The sequence below is a fragment of the Rhinoderma darwinii genome, chromosome 1, assembly GCF_050947455.1.
Source record: "Rhinoderma darwinii isolate aRhiDar2 chromosome 1, aRhiDar2.hap1, whole genome shotgun sequence".
In the NCBI taxonomy this organism is placed as follows: domain Eukaryota; kingdom Metazoa; phylum Chordata; class Amphibia; order Anura; family Rhinodermatidae; genus Rhinoderma; species Rhinoderma darwinii.
This window is the reverse complement of record NC_134687.1, coordinates 635,979,713-636,002,603: the sequence shown is the minus strand read 5'-3', so window position 1 is coordinate 636,002,603 and position 22,891 is coordinate 635,979,713. Positions and strand designations below refer to the sequence as shown.

The 22,891-nt window shown below is 45.4% G+C and overlaps 1 protein-coding gene across 1 annotated transcript in view; it reads left to right on the top strand.

Moving 5' to 3' along the window:
* The first annotated feature begins 890 nt into the window (after nt 1-890).
* The window catches only part of LOC142693544 (oocyte zinc finger protein XlCOF7.1-like), a 37,419-nt gene continuing 15,418 nt past the window's right edge, over nt 891-22,891 (top strand). Inside the window, exons 1-4 of the mRNA XM_075847608.1 lie at nt 891-1,042; nt 2,372-2,535; nt 3,002-3,175; nt 3,260-3,383. Of these exons, the coding sequence (XP_075703723.1) occupies nt 2,458-2,535; nt 3,002-3,175; nt 3,260-3,383 (376 nt within the window). The 5' untranslated portion in view covers nt 891-1,042; nt 2,372-2,457. The remainder of the gene's footprint in view (nt 1,043-2,371; nt 2,536-3,001; nt 3,176-3,259; nt 3,384-22,891) is intronic.

The window sequence follows — 22,891 nt, the reverse complement described above, 5'->3', positions numbered from 1 at the left end:
TCCAGGCTGTTATAGGATGTCAGAGGACATTACAGGGAGGAGGTATAAGAGGAGAGAACTACAACTCCCAGCATGTCCAGGCTGTTATAGGATGTCAGAGGACGTTACAGGAAGGAGGTATAAGAGAGGACTACAATTCCCAGCATGCCCAGGCTATTATGGGATATCAGAGGACGTTACAGAGAGGGGTATAAGAGAACTACAACTCTCAGCATGTCCAGGCTGTTATTATAGGATATCAGAGGACATTACAGGGAGGAGGTATAAGAGGAGAGAACTACAACTCCCAGCATGTCAAGGCTGTTATTATGGGATATCAGAGGACGTTACAGGAAGGAGGTATAAGAGAGGACTACAATTCCCAGCATGCCCAGGCTATTATGGGATATCAGAGGACGTTACAGAGAGGGGTATAAGAGAACTACAACTCTCAGCATGTCCAGGCTGTTATTATAGGATATCAGAGGACATTACAGGGAGGAGGTATAAGAGAGGACTACAACTCCCAGCATGTCCAGACTGTTATTATGGGATATCAGTGGACATTACAGGAAAGAGGTATAAGAGAAAAGAACTACAACTCCCAGCATGTCCAGGCTGTTATTATGGGATATCAGAGGACATTACAGGGAGGAGGTATAAGAGAGGACTACAACTCCCAGCATGTCCAGACTGTTATTATGGGATATCAGTGGACATTACAGGGAGGAGGTATAAGAGGACTATAACTCCCAGCAGCCCCCTGGCTCCAGCTCTCACACAATTGCTGACAACCTATAGAAGAAGAAAACACTGAATCCTTCATTTCTTCACACAGCACAGGAGCCCCGCCCCCTCACAAAGCTCCGCCCCTCAAGTCACGTGAACATCATCACTTCAACAACACAGGAGTCACGCCCCTCACAGAGTTCCGACCCTTATGTCAAGTGATTATAATCACTAATCATTCACGTCTTCTCTCCACTGATAACCTCCGCCGCTCCTGCCCCGGTCACATGGTGGTGACGTCATCAAAGGTCCTTCAGCTGTTGTCGTGTATGAGGTATTATAGATTATATTATAGAGCAGCGCTGGTCGGGTGTTATCAGCCAGTGGTTAGTATATTATAGAGCAGCGCTGGTCGGGTGTTCTCTCTGTTATCAGCCAGTGGTTAGTATATTATAGAGCAGCGCTGGTCGGGTGTTCTCTCTGTTATCAGCCAGTGGTTAGTATATTATAGAGCAGCGCTGGTCGGGTGTTCTCTCTGTTATCAGCCAGTGGTTAGTATATTATAGAGCAGTGCTGGTCGGGTGTTCTCTGTTATCAGCCAGTGGTTAGTATATTATAGAGCAGCGCTGGTCGGGTGTTCTCTGTTATCAGCCAGTGGTTAGTATATTATAGAGCAGCGCTGGTCGGGTGTTCTCTCTGTTATCAGCCAGTGGTGAGGTGACCTGTTACTATGTGGGCTATGAATAATTATCAGATTTTCTTCTTGTTTTTATGGCGTTCTCTGTGGAGAATATATAGATTGTTATGGAGCATTTTCCCGGGGAGACTCATTACATGTTTACTATGGGGAGGGGGGTATGTTTCTGTTTTTTTTTCACTAAAAAATAATGGTCAGGTTACTGGGGGACGTGACGCGGGGTCTGATTATTTGTAGGAGAGGAGAAGCTGTTAGCGGCTTTGTTATATTTCCAGCGTCGTCTTTATATGAACGCCGTGGAGAAAACCGTCAGAGGGGAGACCAGTGTGACCCCGTATTTCACTCATATAAACTCGGGGGACGACGACGACGGGACGGGATGTTGTCCGGGTGTTGGGGCTCCTTTTATATATGTCACCTCAGCTGCTGCAGAACCTCACAGTTCATATTAAACACTGACTGCATAGTGTGCACCACATCTTGTGAGATGTCAGCAATGTCTCCCCAGTATCCGCCATGTGTCAGGTTGTCAGGAGTCAGGTCTTCATTGTCTGGGGGGAAATGTCTTCATTTTACGCTTCTCATCTGAGAGGTTTGCCATAAAGGTCTGATATATGGGGGTCCCACCTTTATGTGGAGAACGGGGGTCCCCCAATCTGCCTAGTGAGGTGATGACTGCATCCAGGTGGAGAATGAATGGAGAGGTGACCACACATGTGCACTACTCTCTCGATTCACTTGTATAGGAGTTCCAGAAACAGCCGAGCACGGCCAGAGGTGGAGCCGCATCTATCAGACATTTCTGGCATATCCTGGGGAGAAATATCTCTGTTGGGAATACCCCTTTATTCCATGTGGTGACGGCTCTGAGAAGATGTTTCTCTCAATGATCAATAAGTGAGGTTCTGTATGTCACACATGATGTTGTCCCCTGTATGATTTCCATCTTCTCCTTTCTTCATAAAGACGTCTGCAGTACTAGATCCTCCAGTTCCTCCAGTTTTCTCATTTTCTCCTCCACAACGTTCCTTCTCCTGAATGACCCACCAAGGATGGACAAGGACAGGAACGAGATGAGCAGAAGAATATTAGACTTCACCTTGGAGATCATCTACCTGTTGAGTGGAGAGGTAAACTTTTCTACATTCTAGAACAAGTCCCACATAGGGAAGGGACAATACATAATAGGAAGAATCCAGTATCCGGTATAACAGCGTCCAGACCTTCCAAGTGACGTCAAGAAGCTGAAGATCAGCCACCAATATGGTCAGTTATGTGTCATGTCACCAATGCAGCAATAGTAATGTTGTAGAGCAATGAGAATGACAAGGAACCAGGAGGATCAGGATGACCTCTATATAGAAACATAGAAGATGACGGCAGGAGGAGAGCACATGGTCCATCTAGACACCACAATATTATTTCCTTTTGAGTTTTGGCCTCGTTCTATTTCCTCAATGTCTTTTTGTAAGTGAGGTCTCCAGTATTACAGATGTGGGGTCACTAGAGGTCTATACAGCGGGGTCACAATCTCCCTCTTTCTACTGAGGGGGGAATACTGTGTTCAGTTCTTTAAGTGTCTCTCTCCATACACAGGAGTACACAATAGTGAAGAAGACATCGGGTGACTGTACGACTCCCATCATCCATGAGTCAGGAGGATGGAGCAGTAGTCCGAGCCCCATCACAGAACCTCCCCCTCACTCCCGGATCCATGAGAAGAAGATCTTAGAACTGATCTACAAGATGACGGAGCTGCTGACTGGAGAGGTGACACTGCTGGGAATGCTGGGAAATTCTACAGTAACAGCACTGGAGGTGTCTGGGTAATGACTGTATCATTGTGTGTGTCAGGTTCCTATAAGGTGTCAGGATGTCTCTGTCTATTTCTCCATGGAGGAGTGGGAGTATCTAGAAGGACACAAGGATCTGTACGAGGAGGTCATGATGGAGAACTACCGGCCGCGCACACCACAAGGTGAGAAGAGACAATGAGGTAATGTAGAAGCTCCACCATTTTGTCTCTTTTCTCATCTCCTTAGCTCTATGTTTGCTGTTTATGTCCAACAAATCCCTGGTGTTTCATTCATTCTCCATGGAGACAGTAAAACTGAGGACTGCCGGCCCCCGGCTGGACGCTGCAGGGTGTGGGGGGTAACACATGATTTTGGTTTTCTTTCGGGTGGCCACTCGACCAGTGAGGGAAAAAGCGTGGTTAGTCAGTGCTCAGCCGAACGGAGGTTCATTTATGTTTTGTGGCTGAATGTAAAGGCCGTTTGTTTTTATTTAGTATTTTGCCACAAAACAACCTGGCAGATCACCTTGACCAGGGGACTGTAGAGTACGTTCATTCTCGTTAGTGTTACTATGAATATTACCCCCCTTAATGGCCATACCATCTACCCAACCGGTCCCCGATAAGAAAACACAGTCACCTTGAGTTGGATAAATTTGGCCACAGCAGCCATTTTATTTACATAAAAACATAATGGAAACAACAATTTACATATAAGAATAACAATGGAAGGGGAGTCCTTTGAGCTACAAAAGTCTGTCAAAATAAACAGCCCATCTGCATCGTATTTTACTCCCAGCCGTCACACCTGCAGTTGGTTGCAGGGGCACCGTCATACCTGCAGTTGGCTGACCTAAACTACAACCACTGCCCGGGACACCACCCAGCAGGAGCCCAAATTGACCAGACCACTAAACCATAATAAATTAGGGAGGGACCATACCCCCGATGAATCCCTCCCCCACACCAATTTACCACCAACTCCAAGGACCCCCAATGTGCCACACGAACATACTTAGACAAACTCTAAGTATGAGAGCCCCCACCCAGCAAAAGAGCCCACTTAATTCCCTCCTGAAGTCGCAGAGTCCAAAGATCAATCCCCACAGCCGTCAGGTGAACACCATCACCCAACCAGAAATTACTTGGCCATTTTCAAAGTCAGAATGACGCACGAAGATGCCCCCGTTCCTGACCACAAACCCAGAAGCTGCCCTATTGACCTTCACCCGGGCATTGTTCAAGTGCACCACCGACCAAGGATGCCGTCAGGACTTACGCGGGACAATTTCAAACCATGCCACTTTAACCCCGGGGAAACTGGTCCACAATCTAAGTAGATCATACTTAATATCCCTGATCAATTCCCTAAAGGGGCGAAGACCCAAATCCTTAACCCTCACGTGCAACACCAGCACATCATGGGCTCTATCCAACTGAGCAAACAGATGGACATTGGGGCAACACCCAGCTCCCCACCATACCTCTCCTGCCCAGCCACCGAACCAATACATCCTCTCGCCGAAAGGCCAACTGTAGCCCGTCAGGACGAACATCAGCCCTCTCCACCCCCCAATGCACATAGGAATGCCCGATAATCTACACCAAGCGGTAAGAGAGACCTAGGATGATAAAAGAAAAAGGTAATAAAATAAAAACACTAGGGGGGGGGGGGGAAGCACCAACATGCATATAATCATTACAAAAACTGCGGGCGCACATACAACTGGAAACGGTGGGAGTCCCACTGGCCTATCCGCTTCACCATGTCTGACCCCATCCCCCAGGGCGCTGCCTCCGTTGCCGCCCCAATATGAAAGGAATGGGGGGCGAATAAGGACCCATCCAACCCCAAATGCCCCAGACACCGACAAAAAACCCCAAGTAAACTGGTAACGAGACGAGAGACCCGTCCGAGTGACAACAGCTGCCCACTGGCAACCGGACGAACATCCCTATAACCCGCAAAGCATGCGACTGGACACATCCTGCCGCTGCCCCCAACACCACTCGTTTACCATGCCCACCCTGATCTGTCTTAGAGTGCCGGATCCAGAACTCCACACACCTGTCTGACAGCAAAACATCCTCCATCCGCAACCCCCCAGCCCTCTTAGTACAAGGCGCCATCAGCTCACCTACCCGCATGGCCCCAAAAAACGCCCATGAGAATGCCAACCGATACAAGGTTACCTCAAAGTCTGAAAAGCAAACACTCACCAATACCTCCCACAACTATTCCAATAACTCAGAAGACACCGGGCGGGGATGATCAGGTAACACCCTCTCCTTTCTATAACCCTTCAGGGCCTGGCCAACCCAAAAACTTTTTATAATATCCCTGCAACCCCGGAGCTTAAAACCGAAGGCCAGGGCTATTATAAAATGACTAACCCTGGATACTGACCAGCCCGCAACAGAAACCTGACCCAGAAAAACTACCACGCGATCTTCATCTGTCCTTACCCCATCCAGAGCCGCCAGCCAAACTTCTCAATCCCTCCACACAGAATCGCAAGCAGACCAAGTCCCGGGTGCAAGGGAAGATCGAATCAATCCTCCTGCGGCACGTAAGCCAGCCCCCACAGCCACTCGGGGAAGGAGATCCCTTCCAAATCCGTGTAGGGCGCCAACAAGCGAAAACTATCCCACTGCAATCTAGAAAGAGAATCCGCAATGTCATTCTGGACACATGGACCGAAATTATCCACGCATTCAGGGACAGGCATCGCAACACTAAACGTCTCAACAGGCGGACGACCGGGGGGTGGGGAGAAGCTGACACATTGTTAATGGCCACTACCACCCCCAGATTGTCAAAATGAAAACGGACCTTGCTGTCCCGAAACCTTTCGCTCCAAATCTCTACCGCAATCAGAATAGGAAAAAGTTTGATTAAAGCAAGACATCAGGAAGTGATCACACCGGATCAGCATTAGGACCACCATGACGCCCCATAGGGGATGCAGGAGAGCGACCGTGCCTGCGTGATCGTGGAGGAGGAGCATAAGGCCATTCAGGAATAGAAACTCGAGGCAAATGGAGAGCAGCACAAAAATCAGGAATATCCCCTGGGTCTCTAACAATCAGCAACACTCCATCTTTGCGGAGAGTACTACCCCCAGACTATCTACGGTCCTGACAACAGTTGAAAAAGAAAAAGCACTGTTTGGGCGTATCAGAGGAAATGCATCTCGTAACTCCCAAGATCAGATGAGTACACCTGGTTACTTTCCATAATCTCGTTGCACTATATACCTGTGCTTGGCCCAACAGGTCTTTTGGTTCTACGCAATATTTAATTCCATACTGAGACCAAAGCAAATGTAAAATCTAATCACAAGTGCGAATAAAACCTAACACTTGAAGATATAACTCGGTTTATAGAGTCGGGACTGACTTTTTGTTTAACATATGATCCAAAGAATTTACCTAAAAAAATCTGTGAGGGGTGCAATAAATTTTTTGTACTAAAGCTAACGAAATTTAATTTCATTGTCTTGTACCAGCTCTTTGTCCTTACTCATATATAAATGCATATATATATATCACGATAACTCTGTTTGATGTATCTTTTTATGTATTTATATGGACATTTTTGTAGAACCTGGACAGGTAACTCGTATTGTTCCTTATTGTAAACTGTTGGTAAAAGTATTACTAGTTCATTTGAAGGAAAAAATTGCTTTTTTATATATATAGAAATTAAACTAATTCGGAAAAAGTAAAAATAAATAAAATACTAATATTTTTTCTATACCTAAAGAGTGCCTTGAATATTTCCGGATCTTGTCTTTTTCTTTTTTTTTTTCTATACTTATTTCTCTCCCTTACATAATATGTACAATCGATTAGATGCCTTTCTCGTTAGCCACCACTTGCTTACCTGGCAACACACTTCTGAGGTGAGTCCAATGTTTTGGTCGGATCATAATCCAGTCTTTTTGACACTTACCTTTACTAATTCGGTGCCCAATTTCCAATCCTGGAAAATTAATGACAATCTATTGCGTGATGCGGTATGTGTGTCCGCTCTTAAGGATACGCTTGGCATTTTTTTTTTTTATGTACACACTCGTGACTCTACTGCTCTACTACTCCAGTGGGAGGCATTGAAGTGTGTGGTTAGGGGTGTCCAAATACAGCAGGGGCCTCCATTAAGAGGGGAAAAAGGGGTAGCTATTACATGGCTCCTTGCACAGATACGTGATTTAGAAACCAGTCATAAACGCGTTCCTTCCTCGCAGGTTTTTACTACGGCGAGAGAATCCTTGCGTTCTCTCCTCGACTAATCACATTCTAGATTTCGGGATCGGATGCGCAAACACTCACGAATATGCAGACAAATGTGGCAGGTCCTTAGCACGGATTTTGCATCCCCGTACACAAGCGTCTTCCATTCCTAAAATTACATCTCTCACTGGCGGTGAGGTTCATGACCCGGTTGGCATCACTGAATGTTTTAGATACTTTTACTTTACCTTCTATAATCTCAAGGGACATTTTCATGATACGCAGACTAATGCGTTGCGGTAAAAAAATTGATCATTATGTATAGGACACTGCTTTGCCGTCTTTGGGGGCTGGGGGCGCCTTGGGACTTGAGGAAGATTTTTTGGATTTGGAAGTGGAGCGTGCAATTGGGGACTCTCCCTTGGGCAAAAGTCCGGGACCTGATGGGTTTAACAATAGATTTTATAAGACATTTGATGATCAAATTGCTCCATTTTTGACAAAAGTCTTTAATTCTGTGTCTTCCTCTTGTCCCTTTGCGCCTCAGACTCTTGAGGCTCACATTACCCTTCTACCAAAACTGGGTAAGGATCCCACAACATGCGCAAACTTTAGGCCCATTTCGTTGATTATTGTGGATGTGAAGCGCTTTGCAAAATTGATTGCCTCTCGCCTCTCCGTTCTTGCCTGACTTGGTCATGGATGACCAGGTGGGTTTTGTACATTGTAGAGAAGCCCGGGATAATACTAACAAGATCCTTCTTTTAACATCATATTGCCAGACCCGCAAGATACCATTGTGTTTACTTTCTGTTGATGCCGAAAAGGCTTTTGATAGGGTGCACTGGGTGTTTCTCCGTAGAGTCTTGACTCAGGTTGGACTTGGCCCTAACATGGTGGATAAGATTATGGCACTATATCACAGGCCTACAGCTCGAGTTCGAGTTAATGGTCTTTTGTCTGCCTCTCTGCCTGTTACTAATGGTACGAGACAGACTCCCTATTGTGGTACCTGCCGTCTTCTTCAGGACCTTACATAGGGCCACAACCAAATTTGTGTGGGGCTCCTCTAAGCCTCACATTAGATTTTCTGTCCTTAGCCGGCCTAAACTGGAGGGGGGCGTGGGTTTGCCGGACTTTAAACGTTACCATCAAGCTGCGATCCTCATGAGATTGGTGGACTGGTTCCGCCGAGATGCGGGTAAGCAATGGGTGCGCATTGAGAAGAGTATGTCCTCTCTTGCATTGTCCTCTTTGCCTTGGTTGACTAATTCACAGCGACGAAGTCTTCTCTGCCTTTCCTCACACGTCAGTTTCTTGTAGTTTGGGAACGGAGCATTGGTTCTCTGGACCTTGCTCACCGTCCGGGTCCTTTTGACTCCTCTTTTTGATAACCCTTCCTTCCCTCCGGCGTTGGGTCTGGACACATTCCTCTGTTGGGGGAGACAGAACGGAGGATACTTGGCTCAGACCCTTACACCTGATGGTGCGATTTTGTCGCTTGCTGCTGTCTCTGAGGCCTGCCTGGGGAGACGATCAATGTGGTGGTCCTATTTTCAGCGGTCATATCTCTCTCTTCCATGGGTGATTGTCTTGCGTTGCTACAGGATAAGACTCCTTTGGAACTTTATCTGTCCTTGACTTCTGCTCCTTCTCATATGCTGTCCTATCTACATGGGATCCTCCGACCTGGTTATTCTTATTCTCAGTTAGCGTTCACTACGGCTTGGGGTGAGGAAATGGGGGTTCAACACTCTGAGGAGGACTGGGGGACTTCTTTCCTCTTGACCCATAAATTGCCGACTTCCTGTTTTGCTTAGGAGAAAAATTATAAAATTCTTAAAAGATGGTACCGTTGCCCTTTCTACATAGGATATTTCCTGATTTACCTGCTGATTTTTGGAGGTGTGGGGAGGCTCCTGGAACTATGTTGCACAGTTGGTGGGATTGCCCTTAGCTCTGTCCCTTTTTGGGGAAAAATTTTTGATCTTGGAAACAAGCTTTTTGACACTGATGTTCCCACTTCTCCTTCTATTGGATTGCTTTCCATGGTTTCTGGATCACTCACACACCTCACAAAAAGGGCGTCTTTAGGCATTTTCTGACTGCAGCTAGAACTGTAATACCACGTCATTGGAAGTCCATTAATGTGCCTTCTTTGCAGGAATGGGTAACTGAAATGAACGGGATTATGAGAACGGAGGAGTTGATGTCTGCTGATCGGGGTATATCCTAAATATTTGTTCACACTTGGTCAGTGTTTCGGGGAGGTGCTGATTTACCTCTCTGGTTGGATGGCCTCTTTTGAACGCTCATATCGCCAATTCTGTGCCGCTTTTGTCTGTTTTGTGTTTCCCTTTGTTGTCTTGTCTTGTCTTTGTGTAACTTTGTATGGAATTTAACACTTAAAATGTTAATGCCATTCGTTTTCTGGGACTGGTTTCCTTACATATTGCACTACTTTTGATCATGGTTATTGTGCCACTACTTGCTATTGGCTATTATTATTTTCTTCTTTTTTTGATGTCTGGGAAGCTACCTCCTACAATTGTTCTTATATCTCTGTACAATTTTTATACAGCCTGATTTTATTGCATTGCATGCAAAATTTTGAATTATTGTGAGATGTTTTATATGCTCTGTTTTTATATTCTCTTAAAATTGTTGATAAAGAAAAAAAGCCCCCGCATCATAACGACGCACCCAGTCAACCGCCGTATCAAAAGGAGCAAAGTTCAGGAGAGATCCCATCATTAACCGACTGCCCTCGCGGATAAGATAAGTGATGTATAAGCCGAAATTTATTCGGCTCCTTCTTAGGCACCACCCCAAGCTGAGATACCACCAGATCCGGTAAAGGGCTATCAACAAACGGACCCGCCATACGCCCCATCTCCACCTCTTTCTGTAACTTATCCCTAACCACCCCCGCATACTGCAAATTCGAACGCAGATTACACAAGGAAAACGGAACCTCATGAGGGGGGGGGGGGAAGGGATATGGCAACCAACCCGAAAACCATTTAACAACAAAACCACTCGCGATCTATCAGGGAATCTATTTATTTAAGAAGGGCTCCATTTCTTCTCACTTCACCGGAGTCAGGCCCTTGGCTAGCACCCCCAGCCCACCGGCCCTTATCTTTTCTGAAACACTTGGCGGACCCGTCGGAAGTCCCGCCGCAGGACGAACAACTATGTTTAAATTTACAACCCGGTCCGAACTTACACTGGCCCTCATTAAACTGCCATCTCCATCTTGCCCCCCTGACCCTGCACTAGGAGGTGTCGTGTTGCCAGCCGAACCAACCCCCTCCCTGCACCCCCCCCCCCCTCTGCTGGAAAGGACTGTCCATAACGCACCAGAGCCATGACCCACAACCCTGTCTTTATTATCCCATCTAATGTCCGGCCGCACTCCTTTCCGCTGCCGGAACTGCTCATCATGGCGCAGCCACGTTTGCCCGCCATAAACTCGATGAGCTTCCCCGATAGCATCTATATAACAGAAGAGCGTGGAACAATGCTCCGGCGCCCTCTGCCCTATCACGCTTGCCAAAATCGCAAACGCCTGCAGCCAATTGACAAAAGTTTGGGGAATCAATCATTAGCGTCACTTCTCCTCTTTTTCTCTTTTTTTACTTTCCAACCACTTGGCCTTATCTAAGTTGAATTTTTCTAACGGCAACAATGAAAATATCTCAACGTATTCGTCCTTCCATATATTCTCCCTGGCTTCAAATGTTTGCCTAACGGGCCCTCAAAGCAGACATACACTTCCCCTTTCACCTTATCATCCAACTGCACTCCATCAACCTCCTTATCCTTCTCCGTCTGCACCGACGCCCCCACCCGGCTGACTATCCACAATCGCAGGCCCAACTGACGGCGGAACCCATGGAACAGGAGAAGGGGACCCCAATGACCCTCCCCGCATTGCGCCAGCCACTCCCATACACAATCCAACAATTCCAGAAGCTCCCCCCCTTCACCCACCAGATCGGCTAATAGGATTACTCTCAGACCGGGCCGTCCGGCTCCTGGCAGCAGGGCAGGGAGACCAGCCTGGAGGGTTCCTTGAGGGGCTCCTTAACTGGTGCGCGGCAGCACTTCAGGGCTCAGGCGCTCCGGAGGCCTCGTGCGACGGGACCACCGCCGAGGAGGAGATGATGTCCCCAGATCCACCCGCCGACACACTGCAGTCTCCTGCTGCAGGAGCAGAAGGCCCCAACAGCTCACCTCCACTCCGGCTCACCGCCGAGCTTGAAACCGACGACAGGGGCCGAATAGCCTCAGCCCCCCCCCACAAGACGCGCCATCCCCTGCTCTGCCACAGCAGCCCGGAGCTGGGTAAGTAGGGCCTCCACGTTCATCCTCCACAGACTGTGTGACCAGGCTAACGCTGTCTGCTCCCGTAATGGCGCCCCTCCACACTAACCCACCCTTAAATACACCTAGCCTCGTCCCATTAACCTCCGCCCCACTAACTCCTGACCACCCCTCCTTACTCCCTTAACTCTTTCCCTACCTACATCTCTGATCATGGTGGCCTACCCCTATGGCCTTCTGCCTGGTCCGGTTTGCACTATTGATACAGATCTTGTGTGTCACTGTCTCTCACTGCATTTTGCCTCCCGCTGCAGAGCTAATTCCCACAATATATCGTTTCATTCTTTTAAATTTTTTACATTTTGTTTCGACGGATATAGTATGGGGATTGAAGGAATCCAGCAGCAGGAAAACCGATAAAGGGGGATAAATAGGAGAGAATAGGGAACATCAATGAACTGTTTCTACCCCAAATGTAACTTTTTGCAATAAGGACGGGAAAATATTTTCTTGTTTGTTTTTTAACAAGAAGTGGCAAAGAATTGTCTTTACTATTACTGTGCAGGGAGAAGCTGCTGCTCATTACAAGCCATTCTCCCTGCAGTAACACCACTGTCCGAGCTCTTTGCAGTATAAACTGTATTGTACTGTTCCTCCTGCCCGGGCACAGCTCCGGACAAGCAGTGAGAGGGTTAAAGAGCGACTTCCATTGTGTTCTATTGTTGGGGTTCATGTAAATGGTAATTGTGTAATATTACATTCATATTAAATATGTTTCCCCCACATTTTTGTCCAGCAATATAATCTGGCGTCGGAGCTTTCAGCAGCTGGACACATGCCGCACGGCTGCTCTCCGGAACAATTTCCTTTTTGAAAAGATTTGTCCAGTTAGAACAATCCATTAAGTGTGGATGTGTCCGGTCTCTTATGTTCCCCTATCAGAGGGCAGCATAGGATCGGGGGTAGACGCTGAGATCTGGCATATAACGTTTTCTATGACTTCATTCTGTATTTTCATGCAAAAAGCTGTTTAAGGCAGGATTCACACTAGGGATGCACGAAGCATCGAAACTTCGATACCATTTCGATGCTGTGCTGGAGCAAACTGTTCAATACCGTCAATTTATGTATTTCATTACTAAGCGGTGTGGCCGCACAGCTTAGTATTAAAACAAATTAAGAAAACATGGCGCACGCACTGTGCAGCCCCGCGATGTTCTCTTCCTTCAGTGACAGCCTCCGCTCGTCTAGTGTCGGCCGCATCACATTAGGAGGGAGGAACGCTACTCCCTCCTCTCTACTGCCCCCAGTGATGATCTGAGTATGTGGGAACGTGGAGGGAGGGGAATGTTGCGCGTGGCACAGGGTTCCTGATGATGTACCAGTGTCTGTGTCGCTCGCGCCACTAGTGTGGAATAAGGACCACGCTGCAATCTAGTATCAGCACTGCCCCAGACAGGTATTAGTTAGAGCAAAGCAAATTTATGAAATAAAGGCACTAGAGCAGGGACTAGTATTTCCTGCAGCCGGCATTGAGGAACATTGTGGTTAATGTGACCCTCATTTACCCCAATGTTGCCATTGTGAGAGGGAAATGATGGGGTCACTTACTATTAATGTGAGGCACATAGTGCTATGAATTTAGTACCTCCATGTGCCTCACAATTATAGTAATGTACCTCACACATTAACCCAATATTGCCCATTATGACTGTGAGCGATATGCTTGATCGGGTCACTTACTACAATGATTATAATGGGCAACATTGGGATAACGTGGGAGGGAAATGATGGGGTTAATTACTATTCGGCCCTATTCACATGGCTGGGTTCGGTTCGTGATATACGAACTGTATGTCGGCTGGATTTCACAGACCTAATACAGTTCAGGGAGCCGGACTCCTAGCATCCTAATTATGTATGACGCGAAGTGTCTCTGCCTGCCCGCGGGAATACAGTCCCATACTAAAAACATGTCTTCAGTACTAGATGGTGGTCTCTCAGGAAGACAGTGACTCACGGCCCAAACACAGCCATGTGAATAAGGCCTTAATGTGAGGCACGTGGAGGTTCAAGATTGACAACCTTATGTGCCTCACATCAGAAAATAGAGGGAGTCTAATATATATATATATATATATATATATATATATATATAAACATAAACTTATATATATTTTTTATTGTTGGCAAGGTATCATTTTAGTATCGGTATCAAAGTCTGAATTCTGGTATCGTGACCGCTCTGATTCACACACACCGGTTTGTTTTTTTTTTGTTTTTTTTTTAGTTGCAGTATTTGATGCCGTTGTTTTTTAAGCCAAAAGTGGATTCAAAAGGAATGGGAAATATGAAGGCCTTTACCTTCTCCTCCCTCCTGGATCCACTTCTGGCTTTGGTTCCAAACCACATTTTGATCAGCAAAGCAGAATTATATTCTAATAAATATTTGTTTGCCATTATCAAATATTCCTTGAAGTTCCCTGCACAATAGCTGTATTAATTTAGATGGTAACCAACAGCCTTCACTTTGATATTATGTAGGATGCATTAATATGACCCTATTATAACGCAGGTAACCCAAGAAAAGTCATGGGATTCCTTAAGCTGTGCACCAGATATCCTGGAATATGCAGAACTAACGGTTTCTAAATAGTTATGAACCGAGACCCGGAGTCTCTCATTCTGAGACCCACACCCAGTGCCGCACCTGCCATGAGGCGAGGTGAGCCGACAGCCTCAGGCGCCGCCACCTAGCCGAAAATGGGGGGGCAGCATTTTGAACCAGGGATGGACTGGACCGGCGGTAAGGGGCATGCCTTATTTTACTTACCTGACGTGCCGCATGATGGGCACGTCTGTAAGAACACTCCTCCTCCTCTCTGACGCTGTACGCAGCACGTGCCGCCAGAGAGGAGCAAGTCTGCAGAAGGAGCGGTCGAGAAGAGAAGTGGCGAGATTCAAGAAGTGAGCGGTGGCCTGTATTAAAAACTGAGCGCCACTTACAGCGCTCGCGCTCCTGCCTTCAATAATTCAAAAGGTGTCAGTCGGCCATAGCTGGGGGAATGGGACCCGGGATTATACTGCAAGGGAGGTCTGGGCATTTTACTTGTAGCCAAGGGCTCTATGGTGGGGAATAATCCACCCCATAGAGCCCTCGCGTTACTATAATGGAAGGATAGGGGGAAGCAAGGGGGGGGGGTCGGTCTGAGTGTCTGACTTACTGCAGAGGACTCTATAGGGGGGGCTCAGACCCCCCTAACCTTTCAGTATAGTAACTAGTGAGGGCTCTATGGGGGGGATTATTCCCCCCCTATAGAGCCCTCTGCTGTCAGTAAAACGCCCAGACCCCCCCCTTTCAGTATACTCCCGGCCGCCCAGCATCAGCCGAACCCTTTTAAATTAGTAGGGGCAGGATCGAGCTGTTACCGATCAGATCTAAGTTCATAACTTAGATGTGATCGATAATAGGTGACCTAATGGATTCAGGTCTCAGCACTATATACAGCTGCTCTGTATACGGGATACAAAGCCGCTGTATCTCAAAATGTAAAAAGTAATTAAAACTTGCACCAATCACATTGATGGATAACTTCATACAAACATACGTGTGTGTGTGTGTGTGTGTGTGTGTGTGTGTGTGTATATGTATATATATATATATATATATATATATGTTTTTAAAGGTGTACATAGCCTTTAAACTGTAACTAAACTTTTATCATATCATACTGACATGTCAGAAGTTTTCATCGGTGGGGGACCAAGCACTTGGACCCCAAACGATCGCTAAAACGAAGCAGCAGAAGTGCTCGGGTGAGCGCTGTGCCGCTTCATTTATGATCGACTTGCGGCCGAGTGAGCGGTTTACGGACTCATAGACTTTCTATTGAGCCCGTACACTGCTCCAAGGAAAGCCAAGCAGAATCGAAGCAGCACACCGCTCACCTGAGCACTTCTGCTGCTTCGTTTTAGCGACTAGTGGGGGTCTCAGTGCTCGGACCCCACTGATCAAAACTTCTGACATGTCAAAAGTTTTGTAAATTTTTTTGTTACACTTTAAAGAGACTCTTTCACCTGCCCATACATGTGCGGCATGTATTGGGGAGGGCTGCGCAAACCCTGGGGCACTTTACACTTTTTTCCTAGCCTCCTTCGTTATTTAGATATTGGTGCCGTAATATTTGGTGTCCCATATGTAAATAACCCCCTGAACTGCAAATGGGGTGGTAATTGGCAAGGGTGTGTGTAACATCGCTTTGACACTGTCCAGTCAGCTACGGACAGTGTAAACAGCAGGAGCTATAGAGCTCTCGGCAGGCAAGTACAAGACTGTATGATCTCTCGCGAGTGATCAGTCTTGTCGTCCTTGTCTGCCAAGAGCTAAAGAGTGAGAGTGTGCATGCACAACTCCGATGCCATGGAACAGACGAAGAATTCACATTCTTTTCCTCTTCTGTTCCGTAGTGGCGGCGGAGATGCACGCTCGTGCGCGCACACACACACACACTCACTCTCCTCTCTCCAGCCTTTTCCGTGACCCTGTCTGTAGCTGATTGGACAGTGTCACAGTGATGTTACACGCCCCCGTACCAATTACCGCCCCATTGACCGTTCAGGATTTGTGCAGCCCTGCCCATTACATGCTGCACATGTATGGGGAGGTGAAAGGTATTTTTTTTTAAAGGAAAGGTGTTATAATTATTTCAATTTGTTTTATTTGATAGTTTATTGAAGTTTTACTTTATGGGCCTATTTTTTCTAATTATTTTGATATATTCTCTAAAGTAACTATTTATTCATAGGTTTGTACTTCTGTGGGGGCAGCTATCTTTAAATTTCATACTGCTAATTTTTGTTTTGCAGGTTCCGCTGGACCATTTGGACTATGTCGTAGATTCGTTGGACTACTTTGTCGAACGTGTAGCTACACTTTAAATCAGCAAACTTCTGACGTGTCATAGTGACATGTCCGAAGTTTGGATTGGTGGGGGTCAGAGCACTGAGACCCCCACCAATCGCTAGAACGAAGCAGCTGAAGTGCACGTGTAAGCGCTCAGCTGCTTCGTGTCTGTTTGGCTATTTCCGGAAATAAATGTATCAGTGTACGGACTCAATACAAAGTCTATGAGCCCGTACACTGATACATCGGCTTTCCGGAAAAAGCCAAACCGACGTGAAGCAGCTGAGCGCTCACACGAGTGCTTCAGCTGCTTCGTTCTAGCGATTGGTGGGGGGCTCCATGCTCGGACCCCCACCAATCCAAACTTCTGACATGTCACTGACATTTCACAAGTTTGTCGAACGTTTAGCTACACTTTAAGCTTTTTTTCAATAAAATGGTAAAAGTGGATTGTGTGGAAGAGTTATTTCAATCAAACTCTTTTTTTTTATGTCTCTGTTTTTAAATACTTCATTACAGCCTTAGTAATGGCAGTTGTCCGATTTGAGAGCATCCATTACTAAGAAGGGGCTTAGTGTTAGCCAGTAAAAAGGCTAGCATTAACCCCCTATTATTACCCCGGTACCCACCACCACCAGGAGTACCGGGAAGAGCTGGGTACGATCCGGTACCCGACCATCTGAAGTGAAGGATACTGGGGTAGCCGCAGGCTGGTACTATCAGGCTAGGAAGGGCCAAAAACCATGGCCCTTCCCACCCTGGTGGTGATAGGCTGATGCTGCTTTATTGTATCTGGCTGGTTATGAAAAATGGAGGGATCTCACGTAATTTTTTTTTCAATTTATTTTTTTAAAAATGACGTGCGGTTCCCCCTATTTTTCATAACTAGCCAGATACAATAAAGCAGCTGCAGCCTAGCATCACCAGGGTGGGAAGGGCCACATTTTTTTGGCCCTTCCCAGCCTGATAGTACCAGCCTGCGGCTGCTCCGCTCCCTAACCGTCATTTCAGATGGCCAGGTATTGAATAGTACTCGACACTTCCCAGTATCCCTGGCGGCAGTGGGAACCGGGGTAATAATAGAGGTTAGTGATAGCCTTTTTACTGTCTAATGCTAAGCCCTAGCCTTAGTAATTGAACACTGTCAATCAGACAGGAGCCCTAAGGCCATAATAAAATATAACAGAAAACAGCCATCAATTTTTTTTTTTTTTTATTGAAATCAAAACTCCCCCATGCAACCCTCGTTCGCAGTTTTTTTTTTTTTGTTTTTTTTTTAAAAAGTAGATCATCGGAGTAGTCCAATGAATCTACGACGTAGTCCAAACGGTCCAGCGGAACCTCCCAAAAAAAGTTTGCAGTATAAAAATTAAAAAAACTTCAATTTGCCGCAATAGAAACTAGAGGTCAAGGAAAAATAATTCCCTTTTATGTAACTCTTCTACCTATCGACTGAAAAGTCATTCGCCAGAGGGAAAAATGTTTCCCCCATGGCTTAGTACATGAAAGTCTAATCCCAGGTGAGGCTTTCTTGTACTCGGCTAACAAGAAATGTTTTTCCTCCTGGCGGATGATTTTTATGTGGACAGGTAGCAGAGTTCTTCCGTAGCAGTGTTAAGGGGGCAAACTCGCCAATAGCCCAGTGCCCCCAGAATGGGCCGCTACTCTGGGGCCAGTGCTGTGTGCTTGCCCCCCAGACTAAAATTTGCCAGCCAACCCCTGGCCATTGGCTTCCTGCTCCACCGTTTGCTCTTGTAGGCCACAGCGTGGTTTAGCCCTGAGGTCTACAAGAGATCGGGATCACGCTGATGACGTCACTGCATCATGCCGTCCACGCCGGGCCACTGAACTCAGTTAAAATTCATAAGTCAATTAGGTAATAAAAAGGGGGCATAGAAGATGCGTTAAACCATTTTCAGTGTTAATGCTGCGTTGTTGATCTATGATACTAAACTAATACAGTAAGTAGAATTCTTTAAATCTTTTCTATACATTAAACAGCACTTTACAAATAAACAACAAATGTTTTCCTATTTAAATTTTTTTATATACTGCGTGTTTGTTGTGTAAAGCTAGTAATCAGAAAACTCTGATAGATTTGGGGGGGGGGGCGTCTTTTTGTAGTTTGTCTCAGGTGTGGGCAGGGGTGATCCTAGCCCCCCCTGCTGCCTGAGGCGAAGGGGCGTAGAGACGGCGGAAGGCAGTCCATGAAACATTGGAATAATGGGAAAATCCACCCTACAAAACCACGCCTCTTTTTCTTTAACCCCTTAAGGACGCAGCCTAGTTTGGGCCTTAAGGCTCAGAGCCCATTTTTCAAATCTGACATATTTCACTTTATGTGGTAATAACGTCGGAATGCTTAAACCTATCCAAGCGATTCTGAGATTGTTTTCTCGTGACACATTATGCTTGATGTTAGTGGTAAAATTTGGTCGATATATTCAGTGTTTATTTGTGAAAAATGGCTACATTTTGAAAAATATAATTTTTCTGAATTTAAATGCATCTGCTTGTAAAACAGATGGTTATACCACCCAAAATAGTTACTAGTTCACATTTCCCATATGTCTACTTTAGATTTGCATCGTTGTTTGAACATTCTTTTCTTTTTCTTGGACGTTACAAGGCTTAGAACATAAACAGCAATTTCTCATATCTTTAAGAATTTCAAAAGCCTTTTTTTTTTAAGGTACCAAAGAAGCACCTAGTGCATTTTGGGGCCTCTTTTTTTTATTAGAATATATTTTAGGCAGCATGCCTGGTTTGGAGAGGTGTTGAGGTGCCCAAAAAATAGGAATCCCCCCAAAAGTGACCCCATTTTGGAAACTGCACCCCTCAAGGAATTTATTGGTTGTTACCATTTTGACCCCATAGTTTTTTCACAGCGCGTATTTGAATTGGGCTGTTAAATTTAAAAAATTACATTTTTCCAATAAGATGTCATTTTTGATCAAAATTTCTTATTTTCACAGGGAACTAAATGCCCCATTTTGTTGCCCAATTTGTCCTGAGTGCGGCAATACCCCATTTGTGGTGATAAACTGCCGTTTAAGCCCATGGGAAGTCTCAGAAGGAAAGGAGCGCTTTGTGTTCATTGGAGTCCAGATTTTGCTGGATTAGTTTTCGGGTGCCATGTCTCATTTGCAGAGCCCCAGAGGTATCAAAGCAATGAAAACCCACCAGAAGTGACACCATTTTGGAAACTCCACCCCTCAAGGAATTCATTTATGGGTGTTGTGACAATTTAGACCCCATAGTTTTTTCACAGAATTTATTTGAATTGGGCTATGAATTAAAAAAAATTACATTCTTTCCAATAAGATGTAGTTTTGGCTCAAAATTTCTTATTTTCACAAGGAATAAAATACCCCATTTTGTTGCTCAATTTGTCCTGAGTGCTGAAATACCCCATTTGTGGTGATAAACTGCCTTTTGGGCCCATGGGAGGGCTCAGAAGGAAAGGACCACCATTTGGCCTACTGGGGGTTTTCTGGTGCGAAGTTATGTATGCGGAAGCCCCTGAGGTACCAGTACAGTTGAAACCCCCAAGAAGTGACCCCGTTTTAAAAACTGCACCCCTTAAGGCATTCATCTAGAGGTGTAGTGAGCATTTTGACCCCAGGTATTGTGTAAAAGATAGTGCGCAGCAGATGGTGCAGAGTAAGATTTGCAATTTGCTATATATCTATGCCATTTTATTGTCCGATCTATTGTGCCCAGCATGCGCAACTGGAAACATACACCCCATAAACTGTAATGTGGGTTCTCCTGGGTATGGCAATACCCTACATGTGGCTGTTATCAGCTGCCTGGGCACACAGCAGGGCTCAGAAGGGAAAGATGAGGGGGATAAGCTTTGCGGAGTGCATCAGGGTAAGTAAAACTGGGGTAGATTGAAAATCAAGGGATGTATGATCAATTTTAAAACCCCTTCATGCAGAGCCATGGTTTTTCGGCACCCGTGTCACATTGATATATTGTGTCCTTCCTTACCCCCCTCTTATAGCAGACTTTGCTCCTCTTTTGACTTTTTCCCTTCTTGCAGGTTTGGGGAACTTCTCCTGGAAAGTGTTGCGCCGGGTATGATTCGTGTGGCCTCGCTTCCAGAAGTACTGTGTGCCCCCCCCTTCCTGGTCCCCAAATATTAGTTTCTTGATAACCACCTCTTGAAATTCCTGGAAAGTTCCCGTCTGGCCTGTACATCGATGTAGCACGTATGCATTGTACAATGCCATCTGTATGATGTGCACGGCCAGCTTCTTATACCACACCGCATGGCGCTGTAGGGCTTCAGGACTTGATCTGACAAGTCCACCTCTCCCATGTACCTATTGTAGTCCAGGATGCAGTCTGGTTTCGGGGTCTCTGTTCTGGTACCTCGTCCTGGTACATGGGTACTGGTGTGACATCTCCCTTGTACTTGACACACTATGTTGCTGCTAAAATGTGCCCTGCTTTCACCCCTTCTGAGTGTTTGCCCAAGCAGAGTCTTAGGGAGGCCTCTCCAATTTCCTCTAGCAGTGCCGCATGCCGCAATACTTCTGGAAGCGAGGCACTTGAAGAGTGGGACGCTGGTATAAAAATTATCCAGGTAGAGTTGGTAACCCTGGTCCAGCAGTGGGTGCACCAAATCCCACACTATTTTTGCATTCACTACCAGTAACGGGGGGCATTCTGGGGGCTGAATACTGGTGTCCTTCCCTTCATATATGCTAAATTTGTAGGTATAGCCTGATGCAGTCTTGCACAGCTTATACATCTTCACACCATACCTTGCCCTCTTACTCGGCAGGTACTGGCGGAATTGAAGCCTCCCTTTAAAATGTACCAAGGACTCATCAATAGAAATACACTCGGGGGTGTATGCTTGGGAAAACCGTGCACTGAAACTGTCTAATCGGGGTCTCCGTTTATACAAACGGACAAAACTTGGGTCATCTCGGGGTGGGCACTGCTCATTATCAGTATAATGTAAGAAGCGAAGTATTGCCACATTTAAAAAATTTTTAAGGTAACCGTTCAGTTCTGAAGTTGCTTTGAGGGGCCCATATATTAGAAACCCCTATCAAACACCCCATTTTAGAAACTAGACCCCTCAAGGTATTCACAACAGCATATAGACAGTTTATTAACCCTTTAGGTGTTTCACAGGAATTTAAAGCAAAGTAGAGGTGAAATTTACATATTTATTATTTTGTGTCAGAAAATCAATTTTATTCCATTTTTTTTCCTGTAAAACAGAAGGTTTTACCAGACAAACGCAACTCAATATTTATTGCCCAGATTCTGCAGTTTTGAGAAATAAGAAGCAAAGAAGCACCTAGAGGATTTTGAGGCCTCCTTTTTTTTTTTTTTTTTTATTAGGCACCATGTCCGGTTTGAAGAGGTCTTGTGTTGCCAAAACAGTGGAAACCCCCCAAAAGTGACCGTATTTTGGAAACTAGACCCCTTGAGGAATTCATTGTATTTTTTCTTGGGGTGCATGCCGCTTTTTGATCAGTTTTTATTCTATTTTTGAGTGGCGTGGTGACTAAAAAAACAGCAATTCTACGATTTTTATTTTTATGCTAGTTTTTTTTTTTACAGAGTTCACCGTGCGCTATAAATGACATATTCACTTTATAATGCCGGGCGATACGATTACGGCGATACCAAATGTTTAGAGTTTTTTTTATGTCTTATGGCGTTTGCACAATAAAATACTTTTTGTGTTGCCATATTCTAAGAGGCAGAACTTTTTTTTTATTTTTCCATCAAGAAAGCCGTGTGAAGACTTGTTTTTTTGCGTAACGAACTGCAGTTTCGATCAGCACCATTTTTAGGTACATACGACTTTTTGATCTCTTTTTATTCAATTTTTTTTGGAGGTGAAGTGACCAAACAATTGTGATTCTGGTGCAGTTTATTATTATTTTCTTTTACGGCGTTCACCGCGCGGGATAAATAAAATAATTTTGTAGTTCAGGCCGTTACGGACGCGGCGATACCAATTATGTATAGTTTATTTGTTTATATATTTTTATTAATAATAAAGGACTGATAAGGGAAAAAGGGGGATTTTTACTTTTTGTTACTTTTAAAACTTTTATTTTCTTATTTTTACACAACTTTTTTAACTTTTAAAATTTTTTTAACTTTTTCTTTACTTTATTACTTTGTCCTACTAGGTGACTTGAGGGCAGGAGGCCCTAATCACTATTGTAATACACTGCACTACATGCGT